The sequence below is a fragment of the Orcinus orca genome, chromosome 16 (assembly GCF_937001465.1).
Source record: "Orcinus orca chromosome 16, mOrcOrc1.1, whole genome shotgun sequence".
In the NCBI taxonomy this organism is placed as follows: Eukaryota; Metazoa; Chordata; class Mammalia; order Artiodactyla; family Delphinidae; genus Orcinus; species Orcinus orca.
In genome coordinates this window covers 40,143,317-40,162,517 of record NC_064574.1, presented here as the reverse complement: position 1 = coordinate 40,162,517, position 19,201 = coordinate 40,143,317, and the positions used below count along the sequence as shown (strand labels likewise).

Sequence of the window (19,201 nt, the reverse complement as noted above, 5' to 3'; positions counted from 1 at the left end):
TAAACAACCTAACCTTGCACCTCAAGCAATTAGAGAAAGAAGAACAAAAAAACCCCAAAGTTAGCAGAAGGAAAGAAATCATAAAAATCAGATCAGAAATAAATGAAAAAGAAATGAAGGAAACAATAGCAAAGATCAATAAAACTAAAAGATGGTTCTTTGAGAAGATAAACAAAATAGATAAACCATTAGCCAGACTCATCAAGAAAAAAAGGGAGAAGACTCAAATCAATAGAATTAGAAATGAAAAAGGAGAAGTAACAACTGACACTGAAGAAATAAAAAAGATCATGAGAGAATACTACAAGCAATTCTATGCCAATAAAATGGACAATCTGGAAGAAATGGACAAATTCTTAGAAATGCACAACCTGCCAAGACTGAATCAGGAAGAAATAGAAAATATGAACAGACCAATCACAAGCACTGAAATTGAAACTGTGACTAAAAATCCTCCAACAAACAAAAGCCCAGGACCAGTTGGCTTCACAGGTGAATTCTATCAAACATTTAGAGAAGAGCTAACACCTATCCTTCTCAAACTCTTCCAAAATATAGCAGAGGGAGGAACACTCCCAAATTCCTTCTACGAGGCCACCATCACCTTGATACCAAAACCAGACAAGGATGTCACAAAGAAAAACTACAGGTCAATATCACTGATGAACATAGATGCAAAAGTCCTCAACAAAATACTAGCAAACAGAATCCAATAGCACATTAAAAGGATCATACACCATGATCAAGTGGGATTTATTCCAGGAGTGCAAGGATTCTTCAATATACGCAAATCTATCAATGTGATAAACCATATTAACAAATTGAAGGAGAAAAACCATATGAGCATCTCAATAGATGCAGAGAAAGCTTTTGACAAAATTCAACACCCATTTATGATAAAAACCCTGCAGAAAGTAGGCATAGAGGGAACTTTCCTCAACATAATAAAGGCCATATATGACAAGCCCACAGCCAACATCATCCTCAATGGTGAAAAACTGAAAGCATTTCCACTAAGATCAGGAACAAGACAAGGCTGCCCACTCTCCCCACTCTTATTCCACATAGTTTTGGAAGTTTTAGCCACAGCAATCAGAGAAGAAAAGGAAATAAAAGGAATCCAAATCGGAAAAGAAGAAGTAAAGCTGTCACTGTTTGCAGATGACATGATACTATACGTAGAGAATCCTAAAGATGCTACCAGAAAACTACTAGAGCTAATCAATGAATTTGGTAAAGTAGCAGGATACAAAATTAATGCACAGAAATCTCTGGCATTCCTGTATACTAATGATGAAAAATTTGAAAGTGAAGTCAAGAAAACACTCCCATTTACCATTGCAACAAAAAGAATAAAATATCTAGGAATAAACCTACCTAAGGAGACAAAAGACCTGTGTGCAGAAAATTATAAGACACTGATGAAAGAAATTAAAGATGATACAAATAGATGGAGAGATATACCATGTTCTTGGATTGGAAGAATCAACATTGTGAAAATGACTCTACTACCCAAAGCAACCTATAGATTCAATGCAATCCCTATCAAACTACCACTGGCATTTTTCACAGAACTAGAACAAAAAATGTTCACAATTTGTATGGAAACACAAAAGACCCTGAATAGCCAAAGCAATCTTGAGAACGGAAAACGGAGCTGGAGGAATCAGGCTCCCTGACTTCAGACTATACTACAAAGCTACAGTAACAAGACAGTATGGTACTGGCACAAAAACAGAAAGACAGAACAATGGAACAGGATACAAAGCCCAGAGATAAACCCACGCACATATGGACACCTTATCTTTGATAAAGGTGGCAGGAATGTACAGTGGAGAAAGGACAGCCTCTTCAATAAGTGGTGCTGGGAAAACTGGACAGGTACACATAAAAGTATGAGATTAGATCACTCCCTAACACCATACACAAAAATAAGCTCAAAATGGATTAAAGACCTAAATGTAAGGCCAGAAACTATCAAACTCTTAGAGGAAAACATAGGCAGAACACTCTATGACATAAATCACAGCAAGATCCTTTCTGACCCACCTCCTAGAGTAATGGAAATAAAAACAAAAATAAACAAATGGGACCTAATGAAACTTCAAAGCTTTTGCACAGCAAAGGAAACCATAAACAAGACCAAAAGACAACCCTCAGAATGGGAGAAAATATTTGCAAATGAAGCAACCGACAAAGGATTAATCTCCAAAATTTACAAGCAGCTCATGCAGCTCAATAACAAGAAAACAAACAACCCAATCCAAAAATGGGCAGAAGACCTAAATAGACATTTCTCCAAAGAAGATATACAGACTGCCAACAAACACATGAAAGAATGCTCAACATCATTAATCATTAGAGAAATGCAAATCAAAACTACAATGAGATATCATCTCACACCAGTCAGAATGGCCATCATCAAAAAATCTAGAAACAATAAATGCTGGAGAGGGTGTGGAGAAAAGGGAACACTCTTGCACTGCTGGTGGGAATGTGAATTGGTTCAGCCACTATGGAGAACAGTATGCAGGTTCCTTAAAAAACTACAAATAGAACTACCATATGACCCAGCAATCCCACTACTGGGCATATACCCTGAGTAAATCAAAATTCAAAAAGAGTCATGTACCAAAATATTCATTGCAGCTCTATTTACAATAGCCCGGAGATGGAAACAACCTAAGTGCCCATCATCGGATGAATGGATAAAGAAGATGTGGCACATATATACAATGGAATATTACTCAGCCATAAAAAGAAACGAAATTGAGCTATTTGTAATGAGGTGGATAGACCTAGAGTCTGTCATACAGAGTGAAGTAAGTCAGAAAGAGAGAGACAAATACCGTATGCTAACACATATGTATGGAATTTAAGAAAAAAAAATGTCATGAAGAACCTAGGAGTAAGACAGGAATAAAGACACAGACCTGCTAGAGAATGGACTTGAGGATATGGGGAGGGGGAAGGGTGAGCTGTGACAGGGCGAGAGAGAGGCATGGACATATATACACTAACAAACGTAAAGTAGATAGCTAGTGGGAAGCAGCCGCATGGCACAGGGATATTGGCTCGGTGCTTTGTGAGCGCCTGGAGGGGTGGGATAGGGAGGGTGGGGGGGAGGGAGACGCAAGAGGGAAGAGATATGGGAACATATGTATATGTATAACTGATTCACTTTGTTATAAAGCAGAAACTAACACACCATTGTAAGGCAATTATACCCCAATAAAGATGTTAAAAAAAAAAAAAGAATAAAATTACAAAAAGTGACATTAGCAACCATTCTAGAAGAAGCACACAGCCTCTGTAGAAATACAAGTAAATTCGCTCTTTTTCCTTAAAGGAGCATTCAAGTGCATTTTGTTCATTTTTACAGTAATGAAAGAGAGTGCCCTTCAGTCAATTTTCAGGACCTGGTACAAATTATTATATTTTCTCCCTTTAAATGTCAAGGGCAAAATGTGGAGGGCTCCCCCGCCACCCAGAGCCAAGCGCCTGGGCCAGCAGTGGGAGCTGAAGGATCCCCTGTGCTCAGAACACAGGGGCGCCCCGCGAGGCCCCGGGTCCGGGAGGCCCCGGGTCCGCGAGGCCCCGGGTGGGTCCGCGAGGCCCCGAATGAGTCCGTGAGGCCCCGGCCTAGCGCGCGCAGGACCTCGTGCCCAGAGGTTCCGACGCCCCACGAACCGTCCCACACCCCGATGCCAACGGTCGCCTCAGCGCCGTAAGCTTCGCGTCTACAGACTTCGGGGCCGCCCAGAAGCCAAAGCCCGTCGAAGGTCCGACCCCGCTGACCCGCGAGCATGGGCAGCTACTTGAGCATGTACCTGGGCACGGCCAAGGCCATGTAGCCAGCCCACGCCCGGAAGCGCTGGTCCCCATGGTTCCCATGGATCGGGCCCGCCCGCAGCACCTGCCTCCCGATGGGCCGGGACGGGTGCCAAATCCTGTGCTACCGCCGTCGCCACCAGGATCACGGGCTCTGGTTCCGCAGCAGGCAGCCGCTCCCCGCCGCCCTGCGCAGCTGGAAGTACTACCAGGTCCGCGGGTCCTCGGTGCCCCAAGGCTGGAGGCGCCTTCCCAGCGGGCCGCCCCTCCGCACCTCCTCGGGGCTGGGGTTTTCCGGCCATGTAGCAACGGTTTCACGATGAGGTCCCAGTGGAACGCCCGCCTCTTCTGCCACACGCAGAGCCTGGTGGACATCCATACCGCCCCCGTTGAAAGTCTAAGCAGCTTGTCCACGTGTCCGCCCAGCCAGGAGTCCCCGGACCCCTGTGCCAAGGAGACCGCGCTGAGGGCCCTCAGCCGATGCGAGGAAGGACAAAGGCGGCTCGACGGGCCTCTCAGGTCTGAGAGCCCCGAGCCCAGGCTGTCGGCCTTCCGGCCCGTGATGAGGAATGGAGTGGTCCCTGTCTTTGTGCCCAGGCCGGGGCCTCTGAGAAGAAGCATCTGCCCCGGGTGCAAGCGCCTCCGAGAAGAGGACACTGAGCCCTGGCCTGAGCCTTCCCTGTCTGCCGCCCACCCTGCTGTGAGGCCCCCCACCCCCCACCCGCCCAGGGCACAGTCACATAGCCTCGCTGGAGAGATGGGGGCGGATCAGCACTCCTGGGCCTCGGCCTCCTGCAGCCTGACGTCCCCCTTGAGTCCTGAGAGCCAAGGCCACCTCCTCCTGACACTCAAACCCACATTTCTTTTACCCAGCTGACTCCTGCCCTACCCCTGCCTGAGTCATTGGCACAGACCGCCAGGCCAGCTCCCTCCACTCCAGCCAGGAGCTGCCAAGCCCCAGAGCCACCTCTCTTACCTGCAGAGCCCACCCCGAGGAAGCACTGCTGACGTCCAGGCCTGCACTCCCTCCTGCCCACCCACCCTTGCTGCCTTTGCCCCTGAGAAGACCCTTTTCAGAGGACCCTTCTCAGGAAGGCGTGCTTCTCCCCTATTGCCCACTTCATACGGTTTAAAGGTTGTTCTTATTTTAAATAATACTAAAATAGCTTTGTTATCCTAAAAAAAATAAATAAAAAAGTTTCTGTTCAAGAATACATGTTTTTTAATACTTAAAAAAAAAAAGAAAAAAAAAGAAAAAGAATGTTAATGACAGGGCATTTGCCCTATTAAAAAATACTGTGAAGCTACATGAAATAAAAGTGTGGTGTTTGTACATGAATAGAAAAATGAAGGTAAAGAAATAGACTAACATATATGTGAAAATTTGTTTAACATGTGATAAAACTGATATTTTGTACCAACAAATATAGAATGGAGTATTTACCAAATATGATAGAAGTGGCTACTCACTTGGACAAAAAACAAAGTTATATCTTTATCTTAAACCTAAAACCCACTAATAACTTCAAAGTAGATTGTAGTTCTAAACAACAACAACAACAAAAACACTATAAAACTGTTAGAACAAAATATATTTAAAGATTTTGACAATCCTTATTTGAGTAACCCTTTCTCAAGTAAGGCAAGAAAACAAAAAGTCATAATGGAAATGATTCAGATTTGATTATATTTAGAGTGGAAAGTTTGTGCATGGCCAAAAGTAGCATAAACAATGTTAAAAAATGAGTGAAAGATTGGTTCAACATTTGCAAAGTATATGAGATAAAAGGTCAATATGGTAGCTATTTTGCAAAGACAGCCACAATGACTCCTCCCATCACTGAATACACACTCTTTTGCAATGTTATTTTGCTGGTCCTCCCATCAAGAGGAGTCTATTTCTGGTCCCCTAGAACGTGAGATGACCAAGTGGTATGTTTGGCCAGTAGAATGTGGCTGAAGTTGTCCAAGTTCATCAAGAGACCTTGCAATTTCTGATTTACTCTCTTGCTGCTCTGAGTCCACCATGTAAAGACATGTGGAATAACTTCCTTGAGGATGAAGAGAGAGCATAGGTGACAGCCAGCACCAACCATCAAACATATGAGTGAGGCCCTTTTATTTTTTTAACATCTTTATTGGAGTATAATTGCTTTACAATGGTGTGTTAGTTTCTGCTTTATAACAAAGTGAATCAGCTATACATATACATATATCCCCATATCTCCTTCCTCTTGCATCTCCCGCTCCCCTCCCTATCCCACCCCTCTAGGTGGTCACAAAGCACTGAGCTGATCTCCCTGTGTTATGTGGCTGCTTCCCACTAGCTATCTATTTTACATTTGGTAGTGTATATATGTCCATGCCACTCTCACTTCGTCCCAGCTTACCCTTCCCCCTCCCCTTGTCCTCAAGTGCATTCTCTATGTCTGTGTCTTTATTCCTGTCCTGCCCCTAGGTTTGTCAGAACCATTTTTTTTTAGATCCATCTATATGTGTTAGCATAAGGTATTTGTTTTTCTCTTTCTGACTTACTTCACTCTGTAGGACAGACTCTAGGTCCATCCACTTTACTACAAATAACTCAAGTTCATTCATTTTTATGGCTGAGTAATATTCCATTGTATATATGTGCCACATCTTCTTTATCCATTCATCTGTCGTTGGACACTTAGGTTGCTTCCACGTCCTGGCTATTGTAAATAGTGCTGCAATGAACATTGTGGTACATATCTCTTTTTGAGTTATGGTTTTCTCAGAGTATATGCCCAGTAGTGGGTTTGCTGGGTCATATGGTAGTTCTATTTTTAGTTTTTTAAGGAACCGCCATCCTGTTCTCCATAGTGGCTGTGTCAATTTACATTCCCACCAACAGTGCATGAGGATTCCGTTTTCTCCACACCCTCTCTAGCATTTATTGTTTGTAGATTTTTTGATGATGGCCATTCTGACTGGTGTGAGGTGATACCTCATTGTAGTTTTGATTTACATTTCTCTAATGATTAGTGGTGTTGAGCATCCTTTCATGTGTTTGTTGGCAATCTGTATGTCTTCTTTGGAGAAATGTCTATGTAGGTCTTCTGCCCATTTTTGGATTGGGTTGTTTGTTTTTTTTTGATATTGAGCTGCATGAGCTGCTTGTAAATTTTGGAAATTAATCCTTTGTCAGTTGCTTCATTTGCAAATACTTTCTCCCATTCTGAGGATTGTCTTTTCGTCTTGTTTACAGTTTCCTTTGCTGTGCAAAAGCTTTGAAGTTTCATTAGGTCCCATTTGTGTATTTTTGTTTTTATTTCCATTTCTCTAGGAGGTGGTTCAAAAAGGATCTTGCTGTGATTTATGTCGTAGAGTGTTCTGCCCATGTTTTCCTCTAAGAGTTTTATATTGTCTGGAGTGAGGCCCTTTTAGACCATCTAGCCCACGTCAAGCCAACAGAAAGCTATAGCCACATGAATAATCCTAAGCAAGATCAGCAGAAGAACCACCCAGCTGAGCTCAGGGTAAACTGCTAACACACAAAGTCATGAGCAAATAAAATGTGATTGTTTTAAGACACTGTGCTTTGGGATGGTTTGTTATATAGCAATAGCTAAGTGGGACAGTTATTCATAATTTATAAAGAATACCTGAGATAAAAGCAGACAGCCTGCCTGGAAAATGGGCAAGGCAAGTCATGAAACGAGAAACACAATGGTTGTTGACTTGTATCAGAGCTGGAGGCATCTTGTTGATGAACTGGAACAAGAATTCCTGCCTCCCTGGGTCTGAATCCTGGCCCTGCCAACCTTGGTTGTGTGGCCTTGGGCAAGTTGCTCAAATCTCTCCAGGTCTCAATTTCACCATCTGTGAAATGGGTATATAAATACTATCTATCTCATAGGGTCATTGTAAGGAAACTCAGTAGCATTAAGTACAAATAAATGTTGCTTTTGCTTTTACTGTTATTAATATAGCTCAGATCAACTTGTGAGTCTGAAGCAGAGAGTACAAGATGCTGAGCAGTTTTGTTGAAGGCAAGTAGAGGGATGAAGGAGGAATGTACTGATAAAGATGGTAGTTAGGAATTAGAGAACAAAGACATTTAGTTACATTTCAGAGTTTGGTTTGCTTTAATGTTATTGTAAAAATGATCAATGTGATGATTTCTAACACTTCCTTAAATCTCATTGTTTTAATGAGTTCTAGCTTTACTATGTAAAATCTGTAGAAATTCATGCTTCTGAATCTGAGATTTAGTAGAGAGACACTCATTTGAATTTCAAGTAAAAGGGATACTATTATTATCATTATTCTTATCATTGCCTGTGGTTCTATATTTTGGGATATTCTGTCTTCCAGACTGCTTTTTTAATATATATATATTTGTTTTCTTACTATTATCAATTAAAGACATATGAAAGAACTAAGCTGAGTATCTGATCAACATGACACCAGAGGAGATAAGATTTCATTCAAAAGTGAAAAAAGTTGATTTTTCTGTGCATTTGTATACAGCTGTTGCTGACCACTGTAAAATTTCTTATTAGATGTTTTAAAATACTGAAAACAGTACAAAGACTAACATCATTATTTATTATTTTTATGAGCCACATAACCACTAGAAATAGTGTGTTCAAAGCATTTTACTACCACCTCATAACAGTATACCTAAGAGTACAGAGACAGTCACTTACAGAGTCAAAAAACATATCTCCTACTATGTTGAAACTACCAAAAAAATCATGTTAGATCATGTTTATATATGTGTGTTTATGTATGTATATATAATTTAGATAGATAGATATGCTCATATTTGACACAATAAGACTGTCAAGATGTGTTTGAAAATGTAAATTGTTAGGGACTTCCCTGGTGGTGCAGTGGTTAGAATCCGCCTGCCAACACAGGGGACACGAGTTTGAGGCCTGGTCCGGGAAGATCCCACATGCCACCCAGCAACTAAGCCCGGGCGCCACAACTACTGAGGCTGCGTTCTCGAGCCTGCGAGCCACAACTACTAAAGTCCGCTCACCTAGAGCTCGTGCACCACAACAAGAGAAGCCGCCACAAATGAGAAGCCCCCGCTCGCCGCAACTAGAGAAAGCCCGAGTACAGCAACAAAGACCGAATACAGCCAAAAATAAAAATAAATAAATAAATAAATAAATAAACCCCCAAAACCTAAGCCCTGAAAAAAAAAAGAAAGAAAGAAAATGTAAATTCTTAAAAGACTTTTTCTCTTTTGTAGCCAGCAGGATGACTTTCTCAAGAACTTGGAATACAAATATTCTTCAAAGATTTTTAAACTTATAAAATAACAACAACAAATTAAGCAGCTTCTGGCTCTGCAGCTGTGGGCAAGTTACCCAACCTCAGTTTTTTCATTTGAAACAGGGATAACGATAATGCCTAATTCACGAGATTTTTGTGAGGATTTAAAAAGAAAATATATGAAAAGTGCTAAGAACAGTGTCTGACACATAAAAGGCACTTGACAAATCTTAGCTACTATTGTTATTCTTACTGTTGGGTGCCCTTGATATGCCAGATCTCTAATAAAGGTGCATTCTCTTTTAAATGTTCCCAAATATACTACAATTTGGGAAAAGAAAGCTACCATTGTGTATTTCTGACTCCAACCTCATATTTCAGAATATTTTAAACAGAGATAACAACACAAATAATGTAATATAAGGATTGATGAACTTTCCGGTTACAAAGAATGATTTTAGCAGCTTAAGATAACCCAGAGGCGGCAAACTTAAGTTTAAATGTAGTTAGTTAAGATAGGTTATGACTTCCCTGGTGGCGCAGTGGTTAAGAATCCACCTGCCAATGCAGGGGACACGGGTTCAATCCCTGGTCCGGGAAAATCCCACATGTCACGGAGCAACTAAGCCCGGGTGCCACAACTACTGAGCCTGTGCTCTCGAGCCCGTGGGCCACAACTACTGAGCCTGAGCACCACAACTACTGAAGCCCATGTGCCTAGAGCCCATGCTCCACAAGAGAAGCCACCACAATGAGCAGCCTGCGCACCGCAACAAAGACCCAATGAAGCGGAAAAAAAAAAAAAAGATAGGTTAAACATGACCGGTAAACAGAAAGAATATGGCATCCACAATTTTGTTTTCAAATACACCTGCTACTAGCTAATTAACATCCTGGGCCCTGAAAACGATAAACTAATAAATGTCTTTTGCAGACCTCCTCACTTGAAGGAATATATTCTCTCCATTTGAATCATAATACCTTTGGAGCGTCAGAGGGCCAAAGAAATAACTTCAGTCAGGAAGAATATAAAACTTTTATAATAACAAATTACAAAAGAGAGTAAAATTATGAACTAAACTGTTAAACTCATCATTCTGCCTGAATAAGTTCATTGAGTGGACAGAATAACCAAACACAATTACAAAACAAGCTGAAAGCTGATGGATTAGCAGCTACTTGGGACCCAAGATACTCCTAGGAGCGTTACTCTTTCTAAATCCCCCATTTCTTCTGCCCTCTTGGGACAGTTCTTCAGCCACACGCTCTTTTGAGAATTTAATCCACTTCCCCTTTGCAGTTGCCACATCCACCAGCTGCTTCTCTCATCACCTTACCAGTCAAACAGAAAAGGCCAAGCCTAGGTTATTCTAATGATAGCAAACACCTCATAAAGGAATCTGCCGAATTTACTTTTCCATAGAACATCATTTTTACAGCTTTTCATGAGTCCACGAGAAAAGAAAGCATCATGTATAAAATGTGACTTCCAGAAATCTCGAAGATATTAGGAATTGTTCTTACAGTGTTAGAGTGTGTCGGTGTACCACCATCTACAGAATGGGGTGTCTTCAATTTCCCCAAAGGAATCCCGTCAGGCTGTCACTGTACCTGTTTGCCCACAGGAGAAGAGAAGAGGGCCTCATAAAGTTAGGACATTTTCGGAAATGTTCCCAATTTAAAAGAACTTTAGGCTCTGGGGTGCATACTTTTTCATTCCTGGTTTTGCATTTGTGTGTAAGGATCACCTTGCTTTAGTCTATATAACATCCTGGCAGAGAGAAAACATGGTGTAACTAATCAAGAGTTTGGAATGTGTAAACCTTGCAAGTTTCTTAACCTCTGTACCTCAGTTTTTGCATCTATCAGGGGAGGATATTAACAGCATAGTACATCATTAAATCGGTTAAGTTCTGTAAAGCACTTAAAACTAGCACATGGTAAGCACTGTGGAAGTGTTTAAGTGAATTCCTTCTCTCTACAACAGTAGGGTTTTCAGGCAACAAATTACATAAAGATGTGAGAAATGAACTAATAGGGGCAATGGTCTTAAAGCCCTTTGGGAACAATGAATAATGCTTATCTAGACATAAAGAGTTTTAGAGGGGCTTGTTTGAGGAGGAGATTTTAGGAGAGAATTCCCGCTGCTTCCTGGGAACATCCCTGCTGACTTCTACCCATGCCCCAAGTTGACAGTTGTCACACGTCTGACAGAGCCAAGGAAAGGCGCTTCTTCCCAAGACAACGGCAGGAAATCCCTACCTGGACAATCCTTTATTTGGAAACCAGAGAATTCCTCTTGTGTCTGACGCCCACTACCCGCTCCCCAGTTGCGACCCCCTCCCCTGCCTTGGAGCTGCACAGACCATCAGAATTCCATTCCTAAGGAGACCTTCAACAGGGGCAGAACGCTGGAAGAAGTCTTTGCTGTAAGTTTAAAAGCCCCAGGTAACGCCGGGCCAAAGTACAACCGGTGGCTTGACTCCACGCCCTCCGCCTGGCTGGGGAGGTATCAGGGAGGCATGGGGACCACGTGGGCGAACAGGGGATGTCTGGCCATTCTCTTCGGGGAAATTATTTGCTGACCTTTGCGTAGCTTTGTGAGGGGGCAGATTCACTGGGGTTCTTCCTCCCAAACCCAGTTTGGGGATTTATCCTAAAGTCTCCTTCCGCTTCCCCCTCCTCCCAGAGTAACGTTACTCAGTCTCTAAAGGGTAACCAAAGAGTGGCAGCACCCCAAAGCAAACACAGACATACTCCACACTTCCTCCGCCCATCTCAAGCTAGCACCCTCAGGTACCTGGTGACAGACGACCTGGAGGAGCGTGCCTGCCAGACCTCCAAAGCGGTCCAGCCTGCAGGCACGTACCCCGCTCCGCCTCAGCCGGAGATCTGTGGCCCCGGCAAAACTGCTGCCAAAACAGATGCTCTTCGGTGGGGCGGGGACCCGCCTCCTCGCTACCATCAGGTGCTAGCTAGGTCAGCTCCCCGCCACCCGGCTCCCCGCGCCACGCGCGCCCCTCTCCAGCAGCGCACTCACCTGCAGCTGCGTCCGGCTGGCGTTGGCCGCGGTCGGCCCGTCGGCGGCTCCCGAACCGCGCAGCACCGTGATGTGCAGCGTGAGCAGCAGCAGCCCCAGCAGCAGCAGCAGCTCGGCCGCCAGGCGTACCATCCTCCTGAGGCGCGCGGCTTTAGGACCCGGCGCGGCGGGCGGCGGCGGCGGGGGAGGAGGAGTCGGAGCCCGGGAGCCCGGCGGCGCGGCTCCCGCCTCGGCCCCCGCCGGGGCCCCGCTCCCCGAGCCCGCGGGGCTGGCCCTGGGCGCGCCGGGGCGCGCCGGGCCGGGGGAGCAGGAGCCGCCGCCGCCGCCGCACCACGGCGGAGCCACGGCGGGGCCGGGGGCGTCCAAGCTGGCTGCGGAGCAAACCCCGGCGCTCCCCGGCGGCGGCGGCGGCGGCGGGGACGACGGGCCGCCAGGGGCCCGGGCCGGGCCGGGGACCACCCTGCGGGCAGGGGGCAGCGGGGGCGACGGCGGGGCGGGCGCAGCCGAGCCCCCGAGCGCACATGGGCGCCCCAGATGTGGCCGCGGCGCCGCAGCTGGAGCGGGAGCGGCCGCCAGAGGAGCGCGGGGAGGAGGAGGAGGAGGAGAAGGAGGAGAAGGAGGAGGAGGAGGGCTTCAGTGGCGGCCCAGAGTTACCTCCACGCTGGGCTCCCCCGCCCTTGCCGCCCGGAGCCACTCACCCGACGAACCACCTCCCCTCCTCCCTGCGCTCCTTCGGGCCGCGGGCCGCGCCGCCCCGCCGCCGAGTCTTAGGGTGAGCCGGCTCTGGATGGGGGCTCCGGCACCCGGGGGCTGTCACTGTCTGGAGGTGACCTGCGCGCCCCTCCAGAGTCCGCGTCCGCCTGCTGGGCTGTGCGCCACCGCTGCCGAGGTCGCTGTGGGCGGCGAGGGCCGAGTCCTGTGCGCACTGCGCCTCGGGGCTGTGGGTAGCGGGGCGGAGGGGGGGATGCCTGGGCGAGTTTAGAAACCTTTATTGACAAGGTGGAGTTGGGAGTTGTGGTGTTGGAGACGGAGAGGGTGCCGGACCAGCCAGGTGTCTGTCTGCGACTGTGCGCCCCTCCCTCAAGCTGGCGTGCGTATGTATGAGGGAGAAGATAGAGTTTCGTTCCAGAAAGGTCTTGACACTCGCTCCCGCACGGTGGGCCGCCCGCTCTCTGAGCACCTCTGCTCAGGCGCCCGCGGCGCGGGGTAGAGCCTGGGAAGGCAGGCGAGTCCGATTCGCTGGGCGTCCGTCTGGTCCAGGGCGCAGGTGTCTCGGCGGGAAGCTGCAGGGGCCGAGTGCCCGCGGGCTCAGGCGCGCAGAACGGAGGTGGGGCACTGGGGGTAAATCTCAGCTCAGGCAGTCGCGTGTCGGGGGTCTCATCCCGGAGGCGCCGCGCCCGGAGGGGACCTGGGGGCTGCCGTCGCACAGCCGCCGCTCCCGGGCCAGCGCCTCATGACCGCGCTGAAGCCTCGGGCTCCCGAGCGCAGCTCATGCCTTGCAGGGGGCAGCCGGCGAGTGGAAGGGCTCGAGGGTCGAGCAGAGGGCAAGGGGTCCTCTCCTCGGATGCAAGAGAGAACCGGGTCCAGTGCCGGGCTCAGATCACCGCAGCGGCACCGGCGCGTCCTGCTCGGGCTCCCGCCTTCTCCAGGAGGCTCGGAGTGGCTGGCGCTCGTTCTGGCTGGGGCCATTTATACTGCTGTTCCTCCGCCTCCCCCTCCTCCTTCCCTCCTCCCCTGTGCCCGCCCAGTCCTTTCCTCCCCGTGAGCGGAGCCTTCAGCCTAGGCATTCACAAATTTCGCAAATTTCCAAGCCCAATTCGCATTCTGGAATCCAGTGTCCCCGGAATGGATCCTCTCCATTCTCCCTTGGGGACTGAAATTAAATAAATAAACAAACCTTTCTCCCCGGCACGCCCCCTCCCCCCGCCCCCATCCCTACAAACTGAAGTAAGGTTCTTAAGTCAACTACCTTCCGAGTTCACGTCTTTACGCAAGGCACCTCACCCAAGTCTTACCCAAATTAAGACAAAAATACACTTTCATCATTCCGAAAGTTCCTCGGGCCACCGTGGCAGTGGTTAAGGTATGGTATGCTGGTTGGTTTTATTTGTGTCAGGGTCAAGAAGGGCTAGTTGCTACTCTAGAGATGCGTTGTGAGCATCTTTAAAACCCCAACCAACCCTAGCATCTTATTAAGAAATGGACAGCTTTTTAAAGCATTCGATTTCTTTCCTTTTCAGTAATTTTTTTTTTTTGTGGGGGACGTTGGGAAGGGGGAGATGTTTGGAGGGAGTGAGTGCTTTAAATGTTTAGGCAGCCGGTCCTGTCAGGCATCTTACTGCAATCCCCAGGCTCTAAGATGCCAATAATTGTCAACTGCAGCGCTGCGGAAGAATTGGAAACAATACGCGGTCCCTGGTTCAGATGGCAGATCAAAGAGGAGATCGCAGCGGTTTTGCGATCCCACAAGGTTCCTCCTGCGTGTTTTCTAATTAGAATCACTTAGAAAAGGGTGGGGGAGTGCAGGATAATCAGCACATGGATGGAATATATAAATTAAGATGGCAAACTAGAATCCTGTATGCAGAGAGAGTTTAATGCTGGCTCTCACCCCCAGTTGTGCCAGACTGTGATGTGGGCACACAGGGACAAATGACTTTCCTGTTGCCTGAGGCAGGCTGGTCTAAACTAGAATCCAGGTGCTACTGCTGTTATCCTGCATTTCCATCACACACAGTCCCCACATGTGAGCCTCAACGACCTCTACTCTCATCTAAAATTAACATTTTTCTAACCCAAGGAAAAATAACTTTTAAAAAAACCTTGGAGAGAAATCTTTGCAGTGAGTGTAAATTCTTGTAAATTTATAAAAGGAGGGTTGGAGATCAAAGTCTTTGTAAAACGTTGTAAAAATTGTAAATTGAATTTTGGGGACAGAAGTCTTTATAAAATGTTGAACAAATGTATGAATGAATCCTATTAAAATTCTTACATGCTGTGAGATCCAGATTCCAGGTGAGTTTATGTTCTAGTAAGTACACATAACTAGTATTGATAAACCTCCATGCTCTGTGACTACCATTGCCAAACAGGCTACCAGCAGTGCTCTACTTTTGAGGAGTTAGGGAAAACTGGATTGTAATTTTTGGGAAAAAAGAATTACAAATTTAGTAGCCCAAGCAAATTAAGTTTCAAGCACATTTAGGAAATCATATACCAATAGCTGATAAAAGTTTTAAAATCCTACCTCCTTCTACAGAGTTCCCACAGCACCTTATTCATATCTTTATTATTGATCTTACTATGCCCTAGTAGAATGGGTCTGTTTGCATGTTTGCGTTTTCACTAAACCTGTGTCATCTTTATGGTAGAACATTCCAGAGTGCATCCCCCTTACCCCAGTATCCAGTTTTCTTCTTCCTGTGTTCACAGCTAGAGGACATTTTCCAGCAACACTGGGTCTAGATGGGACTGTGGAGAGCTCTGTCACTTTCAGGTCTGGCCATAAAACAACCCGAGTGATCATCTATCACACTCTCTCTTTGCTTTCTACATGGCAGAGGACTCTGAGGTGGAGGGAGCCCAAATCTCTGAGTTACTGCTCAAAAGAGAGCTACCAGGAATACCTGCATTTAACCTTGCACAGTGAGAAATACGCTTTGTTGTTCAAGGCCACTGTGATTTGGGGATGTTTGCTATGCAGCTAGTTCAACCCGTCCTGACAAGTACAATCCTCAAGACAGGGACGGCTGCCTCCTCATCATTATATTTCTAGTGCTGAGCACAGTGCCTTGCATGGAGTAGATGCTAAATCCATGTTTATTTAATGAAGGTAACAAATGTGGTTTTTATACAGACCTACCCAGTAAATTAACTCTTCTTAAACTGTTCCTACTATAAGTAGCTGACCTAGGAATATTAACTCTTCTGTCTTGATTATACTATTATCTCACAGACGTTATCTTTTATTATCGGTCCATTTCTTTTGCAGACAAGCTTATTTTACTGGAATAGTTGGGTAAAGCAAGAGAAATTAATAAGCCAGTGTACCTATAGTAAATGTCATTGAAGACAATCTTGTAGTCTATTATGGTCAGGATTTTATTGTTTTTACTATGTATTTTTTTCTAAAAACTGTTGGAAGACAGCAAAGAGTAGTTTTAGTGTACTCTTTAAAAAAAAACCTTTTTATTATGGAAAATTTAAAAAATATATACAAAACTAAGGAGAATATAATAAATAACCCAGCTTCAACAAAACTCATGACCATTCTTGTCTCATTTGTATTCTCACTCTCTATTCTCAGATTATTTTGAAGCACATCCATGACATCATATCATTTCACTGGTACATATTTCAGTATGTATCCCAAAAAGATAAGGACTGAATCAGAAAAATGTTAAACACGTGCGTACTCTATGTGAGGTGTAAAACAGATTTACAAAGTCAAAACAAGAGACTTTTTCTGGGTGTAAGAACAATTAGCATTTAGGGATTGTGGTGGAGGCTGCTAGGTGTTCACCAAAACCTGTTTCCTCTTCTTCCTCGACCTAACAGTAGACTACATTGCCCAATATCCTCTGCAGTTAGATACAGCCACGTGACTGGGTTCAGGCCAATAAGATGTGGGTGGAAGTGATGGATGCCACTTTCATATCTAGCCCATAAATATCTCCTGTGTGTGAGCCTCTCTTTTTTCCCTTGTCTGCCGGCTGGATGTTTCTGTCCGGGATGACCTGAGAGGAATGATTAGTTGGAACAGGCATCCCATTCCAACTCTGCCCAGAACACCCTATCTAGGCTATTTTGTAATTAGAAATATGCTTTTTTTAAAAAAAAAAAACTGAAGTATAGTTGATTTACAATGTTGTGTTAGTTTCTGGTGTACAGCAAAGGATTCAGTTATACATATATACATATTCTTTTTCATATTCTTTTCCATTATGGTTTATTACAGGATATTGGATATAGTTCCCTTTTCTATACAGTAGGACCTTGTTGGTTATCTATTCTATATATAGTAGTTTGTATCTGCTAATCCCAAACTCCTATCCCCTACCCCCTTTCCCCTTTGGTAATCATAAGTTTGTTTTCTATGTCTGTGAGTCTGTTTCTGTTTTGTAAATAAGTTCATTTGTATCATAGTTTAGATTCTACATATAAGTGGTATAATATAGTATTTGTCTTTCTCTTTCTGACTTACTTTGCTAAATTTGATAATCTCTAGGTCCATCCATGTTGCTGCAAATGGCATTCTTTCTTTCTTTTTTATGGCTGAGAAGTATTCCATTGTCTATATGTACCACATCTTCTTTTTCCATTCATCTGTTGATGGACATTTAGGTTGCTTCCATGTCTTGGCTATTATGAATAGTGCTGCTATGAACATTGGGGTGCATGTATCCTTTCGAATTAGAGTTTTCTCCAGATAGATGCCTAGGAATGGGACTGCGGGATCATATGGCAACTCTATTTTTAGTTTTTTAAGGAGATATAAACTTTTAGAAAAATATGTTAAGCCACTAAAATTGGAGGGTTTGCTCCAGGTGCTTACATTGCCCTGACTAATACGTTCTGTGAAGGAGGGGTGACAAATCTTTTCTTTGGAGGGCCAGAATGATTTTTGTCTTTGTGGGCAGTCAGGTCTCTGTTGCCACTACTCAGCTCTGCTGCTGCAGTGGGAAAGCAGTCAAAGAAAATGTGTGAACGAGTGGGTGTGGCTGTGTTTTAATAAGACTCTGTGTACACAAACAGACAGCTGGACCACATGACTTAGTTCGCCAGTGCCTGTTCTAAGAGATGGGCGTGCTTTACCACCTCATCTCAGGGGCCATACATGGAGGAATTGTAGCAAAATGGGGTTGAATGGATTCTACTTACTAGCCGTGTAACGTCTCAGGAGAGTTATTTTAGCTCTCTGAGTCTCAGTTTCCTCATCTGTAAATTGGAGCTAAGAATGCCTCCTCTAGGGCTGTTGTGAACTTCCACTATCACTCCCACAGAGGACAAGATGAGTGGTTCCAGGTCTCTCTGTCCAATAGACGAAGGACATGAGGGCAGGGAGCTGGTCTGTCTCATTCACTTCTGAAGTCACATCACTTCATAAATATTTGTTCCATGGAGGCAACTTTTAGAAAACTGCTGAAAAATGTAGCTGTAAGGAGCCCAAGAGGTAAACTCTAAGCCCCAGAGGAAACACAAACAAAAACTCCAAAATGTTCCATTAGAGTCCTTTGAACTGTGCAGGGGTCACAGTGCTCACAAGTGAGAAAATCACCACCCTCAGAGGCTCAGAGGTGCTCCTGGGGACTCTACCCGCTAAAGCAACAGCTAGGCTGGTGGGACACCTGGACCTCCAGCATCGTTCCAATTTCTAAGGCTCTAACACACACACACGCATACACACACACATGTGAGAACCAAGGGGATGCTTGTGTCTCTCTTCACTTCATCATAAGAGCCCCTATTTACAAAGGACCCATGACTCCCCTGAGTGTATGACCTAGGAGGTGGAGAAGCTGCATTCCCGGGTGAGGGCTGTCCTTCCCAGGCACGGGCAGGAGTGGTGGCAAAACAGGGTTGCTTTTTGAAAGGGTTCATGATGGTTCTTCCTTATGTGGCAGGGTCCTTTACTGCATTTCCAGCGTGATATTATAATGTGATGTCCTGCCTGTCCACTGACTTCTTCTGCAAAGAGCTAGCCCTTGTAGCTCTCATTTGTACTTAAAAGAGACCCCTTTAATACTTCTGCTTTGCTATAATTATTTCTGTGCAAATTCTGGAAAGCAAAATAAAATCTCAGGGACATGTTATAGCTGGAGGAGAAAATATATAATTTGTATGATTATGATGTTATATATCCTGACAAATAATTTCCAGGCAAAAAGAGAGCAAACTATTCAGTCAGAGTTGAGTCTCAGAGTCTAGAGGATGGAAGGGGCCAACCAGAGTTCATCCAGCTTCCTTTTACAGCTGAGGAAACTGAGGCCCAGGGAATTAAATCGACATTTTCAGTATTGCAGAGGGACTTGGTGGCAGCATCAGGTTTCCCAGCTCCAAGGCCATTGCTCTTTCTATTTT

At 45.2% G+C, this 19,201-nt stretch overlaps 1 protein-coding gene across 4 annotated transcripts in view; it reads right to left on the bottom strand.

Moving 5' to 3' along the window:
* ISM1 (isthmin 1) overlaps positions 1-12,960 on the bottom strand; it is a 91,669-nt gene extending 78,709 nt beyond the window's left edge. For 2 of the 4 annotated variants that reach the window (XM_049699218.1, XM_004276476.3), the window contains exon 1: positions 12,122-12,388. In XM_049699218.1, coding sequence (XP_049555175.1) covers positions 12,122-12,253 — 132 coding nt within the window. In that variant the 5' untranslated portion in view covers positions 12,254-12,388. Of the gene's footprint in view, positions 1-12,121; positions 12,389-12,819 lie in introns of those variants that run through there. The other 2 variants (XM_049699220.1, XM_049699222.1) reach the window with 2 other exon arrangements.
* Between the last annotated feature and the right edge of the window lie 6,241 nt (positions 12,961-19,201).